At 39.6% G+C, this 7965-nt stretch overlaps 1 protein-coding gene across 1 annotated transcript; it reads left to right on the plus strand.

Annotated features, from left to right (window-relative positions):
• The first annotated feature begins 5873 nt into the window (after positions 1–5873).
• Positions 5874–6656, plus strand: LOC137651672 (suprabasin-like). Its single transcript, XM_068384893.1, has one exon. It carries the CDS (start codon positions 5874–5876, stop codon positions 6654–6656), a length of 783 nt encoding a protein of 260 aa, XP_068240994.1.
• The last annotated feature ends 1309 nt before the right edge of the window (positions 6657–7965 follow it).

The following is a 7965-nucleotide window of genomic DNA, read 5'->3' on the forward strand; positions in this document are numbered from 1 at the left end:
ATATATATATATATATATATATATATATATATATATATATATATATATATATATATATATATATAGAGGCCTATATATATATATATATATATATATATATATATATACATATATATATATATATATATATATATATATACACACATACATACATACATATATATATATATATATATATATATATATATATATATATATATATATATATATCATTCCTGAGTGGGAGTTGGGATAAAGAGTTCGTTTACCACGATGATCAGCACAGCTGTACTAGTTAGTGACACCCATACTATGTTGGTTTGCTGTGAGCGATCAAGCTAAAGTCTCCTACCGTCACCAAACCGCAGATGTGAATTCGGACATGTATGAGGCCTTTGTCTTGCATTAGGCTAGAACTGGCTGCATTTGTTGTTGCATGTTATATATATCCACGTAAAAAATGGAATGTAGTTAAAGATATTGCTAAGGTTTGGTTTATATACTTTAATAACGGTTTTTTTTCAATGTGTCTTCTATGGATATGTGAATCATTCTTATATATAAATGAACGTATAGAACATTGTTTAGGAAGATTTGAAATACAGTATTCATGTATAGTTTTGGTTTGTATACTTTAAAATGATAGTTTTCAATTTGTCACCTATGGATATCGAAAAATTTGTTTTATGTATTTTACAAGATCATTTTCAATGTGTCACCTATGGATATCGAGAAATTGTATTTTATATAAAATTGATAAAGATCGTTTTCAATGTGTCATCTATGTACAATATATGTGAATCAGCCTTATATTTAAATAAACTTATATGGCCTTGAATAGAACATTGTTTAGGAAGGCTTTCAACACTTGTATAGCTTAAAGGTTTAAATATCGCTCATGAATGGCAGAGGCAGGGGACAGTGATATTACTCTAGCAATCAGGACAATGCCCTAGAGACTGACCATATTATATGATCAGCGCCCAGGCCTCCTCTCCACTCAAGGTAGGATCAGGCAGTGGCTGCTGATGACTCAGCAGGTAGACCTATAGGCTCCCCCTAACCCCCCAACCTTAGCTCCAAGGATGGCAAGGTTGCAGATACTAATGACAGTAACGAGTCTGAGTGGGACTCGAACCCCCGACTGGCAAACACCAGGCCGAGACGTTACCAGTCAGGCCACAGCAACCCCTAAATGAAAGGCTTTTTCGAGAGCCACAAGGTTTGGTCAGTCCTCTTTAGAAAGAGGTCTTCTTTTGTCTGTTTTCTTTATCGGTTAAACCTTTTTGAAAGGGGTTAAGTATCGCCGTTATCAACAAAGCTGTACTAGTCCGGGACATCCATGATAGGTTTGTTTGCTTTGAGCGATTAGACCAAAATCTCCCGCCATCACCAATCTGCACTGGCAAAACCCCAGACACGAGTTGACATGTCTGAGGCTTTTGTCCTGCAGGTGACTAGAAACGGATGCATTTGTTGTTGTTGTTGTTGTTGTATATCTTTTAGAGAAATAAAGTTTGATGTTTTAGATTTCCATTTCTGGGTTTTCACCATAAAAAGACTGTTATACCAAGTGGATGAGATAAAGCATTAGCCTTTTAGTATGAAATTATTTAATGCAAGAAATTATTTACCTTTTAAATAAATGAATTCTTATAAAATATTTTTAGGTTTCCGTTTCTGCCTTTTCAAAATAAAAAAAACTGTAGCATATGATATGGATGGGAAATAGTACTAACGCGTAAGTATGAAATCATCTAAAGTAAGAAAAAATCAAGTACAACTGTACCACCATCACTAATCAATATTATTGCCGAAAACGTCGGAGGAATCGTAAATGGTGTCCAAAATAAACTATCATGCCCCTCCTGAACAATAAGTTTGCCAGGGAAGTTTCAATGGACGTCTAATATGTTTCAGGTCCTTTGGAACATTCTCTGAATTTCCCATCGTACAAGACAACAAGGGACCAAGTCGGTTCATTTGCAATGATATTGCAGACGAGCATCACCTTGTCCAGAGTTATTTCTGTTCGACAAGTTTTCTGTTTTTGATGTACTGTGTGCAGGCGTCGAAAGATCCTCCTTATGGATATGAGGCTAAACCCGGAGTTTGCATACGATGATATGAAAGCAGCTGTTGTTTATTTTGCTAAAGTTTCGAGGCAGATTTCCATCATATGCAGTCAGCAGTATTAGAGGAATAGGTGTCTTATGCCAAGAATAACTTCCATTTACGGTTAGAAAGTGTTCTATGCGAGGGTTTGGTTGATTTCCTTTAATGTGTTCTACTTAATACTGGTGTAAAAACAGTAGTTTTTTTTTCTCAAAGCACAAAAAGGCTTCCTTGATTGCAAAAGGATAATATACTCCTTAACCATTGACTGGTGTATCATTTTGTGTATATGCATTAGAAAACAGCAAAGTTGTTTGTACGTTTTTGCATTAGTCAGGAATTTGTATCCCAGCATTTTTGTATTTGCTCTGTTCTTTCCAGCATCGGATTTACTGTATCAGAGTTTAGATATTTTATGAGAAGGAAAATGTAATGAGGATGTTTGGGGTTTTCCCTTCTTGGGTGTGTTTGCCAAGAGGAAGACAAAAGGTCAAGGGTGAAAGGAAAGGTCAGAGGGGGACAGGAAGGGTCAATAGATTGAGTAAATCGTCAAGCGGTAGAAGCGGAAATAATCCAAATCTAATAAAAAAAAATATAAGGATTTAGGCAGTTTGAATGCAATGTCTTTTTGTTTTTTTTTTTAATATGGATCTAGGCTTATGGTGGCCTACTGGAAACGTTCCTACCTGGCGTTTAATTGGACGGGAGATCGAGTCCCGGTCAAGCTTGATAGTTTCTTGCCTCACCATCCGTTTGAACTGAGGAAGGAGGTTAATGGAGCCTTTAGGTCTACCTGCAGTGTCATCACCAGCCATTCCCCGGACCTCCGTGCTCCTAGCTTGGGTGGATAGGGGTCTTTGGCGCTGGTCATATGTATATATGGTCAGTCTCAAGGATATTGTGACTATCCCTTTCTTAGCCATTCATGAGAGGCCTTATAATTTCTAAATCTACCATTTAGACCGCTCTCCTCTCGTTTGTTACCTTATAGGGTCCCATTCCAGACGAATCTCAAATTGATCAAGTGAAGAATGTAGGTAATGCTTTATTGGTTGAGCAAATACAGCAGTTTTTGAGAGGAATCGCGGAAATGACTTATATAAATAGGCAAAATGGTAGTAAGGTAGTCCTCCAATTTCATTGGTAACCACTCAGACACTATCTCGTACTAACCTTTATTTTGGTGGGACTAGTTTATTTATTTATTTCAATAAACTTTCATCGCCACATCCTTATTATTATTTAAGGTTATTATAATCTGAGATTTCACATTATAAGGGCAATAAGCTCAACGTTTAGGAGTGTCTCCGTGCAGTTTGGGCCCAGCATGGATCACCTGTTCCATTTATGTAGTGTGTGTGTGTGTGCATATATATATATATATATATATATATATATATATATATATATATATATATATATATATATATACTGTATATATATATATATATATATATATATATATATATATATATATATATATATATATATATATATATATATATATATATATACTGTATATATATTATAAAATAATAATAATAATAATAATAATAATAATAATGATAAATACAAATTGGTCTTACGTTTCGACTTTGCCTTACATGTTTGGAACTTACCGTTTCAATCTAGTGTTATATTAATAGTTCTTTCAAGATTATAAAAACTAGCAATATTCAAGTTGTAAATGGTTAAGTAGTCAAATTGTTATGAAAGAAATACATAACCATCGAAGTGATACTCTCAACACATGTTATTATTCTCTGAGAGTGCGCACATTTCATTGCGTATAAGAGTCCAATATGACAATGAAAATGTATTTTGTAAATGAGGAAACGATGTAAATAACTTGTTATTTCTGTTGTTTACAGCTTAAGAAATTTATTGCCAGGTTTGTACTTTAAACTTGAATACTATCAGGGGAATTGAAGCAACTTCCGGATCGCAGCCGTCTCCTAGGCAAGTCTAGCAAGCATGTTTCCCTTGCTTGTAGAATCTTCAGAATGTTCCTGTACCATGATCGTCTGTGAATTTGGAATGTGGTCTAGACAGGTAGTACTGAAAGTACTACAGTCGTACCTGTGAAGATTGTGTAAAATAAGTCACTAGGTCATTTTTCCTCTTGTTTTAGAAATTCTTGTACATGTGTGGCTCTTGAACTCTGTTATACGAAAGTTTTTTTTTCAAGTCATATCAAAAGATTATATCTTTTATTTTACTCAAATCACGATTTGCTAAAAGACATTTTGGGGTAAGTCAAATATGAGAGCACTTTAAGAAAAGAGCTATGATTGCTATCAGGAAACTGGTATACTTGTACATAGTAGGTAGAATGTACCATATTGCCGAGGAATAAATGAAGAAAGTGTGTTAGAAACAGCGAAGCAATCTGCCCTAGGAACATCAATAATATTTTTTTACCCACTTCCCCCATAATGAGAACAGGCTATTTATGGAGAGAGAGAGAGAGAGAGAGAGAGAGAGAGAGAGAGAGAGAGAGAGAGAGAGAGAGAGAGAGAGAGAGAGAGAGAGAGAGAGTACTGTAGTGAAGAGGAACAAATGGAAAAAAGGTATATTAAAAACAACGAATCAATCTGCTCTAGTAATATCAAAAACATTGTCTTTCTATCTTTCACCATAATGATTACGGGCTATTTATTCTAGAGAGAGAGAGAGAGAGAGAGAGAGAGAGAGAGAGAGAGAGAGAGAGAGAGAGAGAGAGAGAGACAGACAGACAGACAGACAGCGAACTATGGTCAATTCTTTATAGTGAGGCAGATTTGCACCGGCTCGCAGGGGTGCCCTTTTCGCTCGGAAAAGTTTCCTGATCGCTGATTGGTTAAACAAGATAATTCTAACCAATCAAATAGCAGGAAACATTTCCGAGCTAAAAGGGCACCGCTGCGAGTCGGTGCAAATGCGCGTCATTAAAAAGATTGAGTATAGTGCGATATGAAGTAGTTAAAAACAGCAAATCAATGTGGGAAAGGATCAACAATGATATTTATTTCCTATCACCCATAAGATGAGAGAGAGAGAGAGAGAGAGAGAGAGAGAGAGAGAGAGAGAGAGAGAGAGAGAGAGAGAGATGTCTCTTCCTGGAAATTTAACTCTTTTGCTGTATGAAAATGAGAGAGAAAGTGTAAATATATTCTGTATTTATCAGAACGTATGTGGGGGGCCTTTCGAGAGAGAGAGAGAGAGAAAGAGTAGCACTGATGCCCTCAGATCCTGTTGATTCCGACACTGCCACCTTTAACCGAGGTGCCAGGTTACATACATAATATAGGCACTGGAAGCTTGTCTCTGCGGATCAAATGGAACAGGAAGGTCTTGGGATGTCATACCGAATTCAAGGGGTACAGACATACAGGGCTTCTCTTGTAAGGGGGAAAGGGGAATGGGTGGCGTGGGAGAGAGAGAGAGAGAGAGAGAGAGAGAGAGAGAGAGAGAGAGAGAGAGAGAGAGAGAGAGAGAGAGAGAGAGAGAGAGAGAGAGAGCAACGGGGGTGAGGTGGTACTGAGAAAGCATTGGTGGGTTGTGGTTGAAACCGAGAGCGAAGGTGGTTATAGTTGGTACAAGCAATGGTTTAGCTTTGGTATTGAGAGCAACGGGGTTAGGGATGGTACTGATAGCAACGGGGTAAGAGATGGTAGTGAGAGCAACGGGTTAAAGGTTGGTACTGAGAGCAACGGGGGTTAAGAGATGGTACTATTATTATTATTATTATTATTATTATTATTATTACTACTTGCTATGGTATTGAGAGCAACGGGGTAATGGTTGGCACTGAGAGCAAGCGGGTTAGGTGTGGTATTGAGAGCAACTGGGTAAAGGTTGGCACTGAGAGCAAGCGGGTTAGGTGTGGTATTGAGAGGAACGGGGTAGAGGTTGGCGCTGAGAGCAAGCAGGTTAGGTATGGTGTTGAGAGCAACGGGGTAGAGGTTGGCGCTGAGAGTGAGTGCATTAGGCATGGTATTGAGAGCAATGGGGTAAAGGTTGGAACTGAGCGCAAGATGGTTAGGTATCGTATTAAGAGCAACGGGCTAACGTTTGGCACTGAGAGCAAGCGTGTTAGGTATGGTATTGAGAGCATCGGGGTAAAGGTTGGCACTGAGAGCAAGCGGGTTAGGTATGGTATTGAGAGTAACAGGTTAATGGTTGGCACTGAGACCAAGCGGGTTAGGTTTGGTATTGGGAGCAATGGGGTAAAGGTTGGCACTAAGAGGAAGCGTGTTAGGTATGGTAGTGAGAGCAACAGGTTATTGGTTGGCACTGAGAACAAGCGGGTTAAGTATGGTATTGAGAGCAACGTGGTAAAGGTTGGTACTGAGAGCAAGAAGGTTAGGTATAGTATTGAGAGCTACAGGTCAATGGTTGGCACTGAGAGCAAACGGGTTAGGTATGGTATTGAGAGTAACAGGTTAATGGTTGGCACTGAGAACAAGCGCGTTAGGTATGGTATTGAGAGCAAGAGGGTTAGGTATAGTATTGAGAGCTACAGGTCAATGGTGGCACTGAGAGCAAGCGGGTTAGGTATGGTATTGAGAGTAACGGGGTGAAGGTATGCACTGAGAGCAACGGGGTAAAGGTATGCACTGAGAGCAACGGGGTAAAGGTATGCACTGAGAGCAACGGGTAAAGGTATGGTATTGAGAGCAATGGGGTAAAGGTTGGTATAAAGAGCAAGCAGGTTAGGTATGGTATTGAGAGCAACGGAGTAAAAGTTGGCACTTAGAGCAAGCGGGTTAGTTATGGTATTGAGAGCAACGGGGTAAATGTTGGCACTGAGAGTAAGAGGGTTTGGTATGGTGATGAGATCAACTGGTTACTGGTTGCCTCTAAGAGCAAAGGTGTTAGGTATGGTATTGAGAGCAACGGGATAAAGGTTGGCACTGAGAGGAAGTGGGTTAAGTATGGTATTGAGAGCAACTGGTTAATGATTGGCTCTGAAAACAAGCAAGTTGGGTATGGTATTGAGAGCAACGGGGTAAAGGTTGGCACTGAGAACAAGCGGATTAGGTGTGGTATTGAGAGAGATGAACGGGGTAAAGGTTGACACTGAGAACAAGTGGGTTAGGTATGGTATTGAGAGTAACGGGGTAAAAGTTGGCACTGAGAGCAAACGGGTTAGGTGTGGTATTGAGAGCTACGTGGTAACGTTTGGCACTGAGAGAAAGCGGGTTAGGTATGGTATTGAGAGCAATGGGGTAAAGGTTGGCACTGAGAGCAATCGAGTTAGGTGTGGTATTGAGAGCAACGTGGTAACGTTTGGCTCTGAGAGCAAGCGGGTTAGGTATGGTATGGCTAGCAACAGGGTAAAGGTTAGCACTGAGAGCAAATGGGTTAGGTATGGTATTTAGAGCAACGTGGTAAAGGTTGGCACTGGGAGCAATTGGGTTAGGTGTGGTACTGAGAGCAACGTGGTAACGTTTGACACTGAGAGCAAGCGGGTTAGGTATGGTATTGAGAGCAACTGGGTAAAGGGTGGCACTGAGAGCAATTGGGTTAGGTGTGGTACTGAAAGCAATGTGGTAACGTTTGACACTGAGAGCAAGCGGGTTAGGTATGGTATTGAGAGCAACTGGGTAAAGGGTGGCACTGAGAGCAAGCAGGTTAGGTATGGTATTGAGAGCAACTGGGTAAAGGGTGGCACTGAGAGCAAGCAGGTTAGGTATGGTATTGAGAGCAACGTGGTAAAGGTTGGCACTGAGAGCAATTGGTTAGGTGTGGTACTGAGAGCAACGTGGTAACGTTTGACACTGAGAGCTAGCGGGTTAGGTATGGTTTGAGAGCAACTGGGTAAAGGGTGGCACTGAGAGCAAGCAGGTTAGGTATGGTATTTAGAGCAACGTGGTAAAGGTTGGCACT

This window comes from Palaemon carinicauda, chromosome 13, assembly GCF_036898095.1.
Source record: "Palaemon carinicauda isolate YSFRI2023 chromosome 13, ASM3689809v2, whole genome shotgun sequence".
Lineage (NCBI taxonomy): Eukaryota > Metazoa > Arthropoda > Malacostraca > Decapoda > Palaemonidae > Palaemon > Palaemon carinicauda.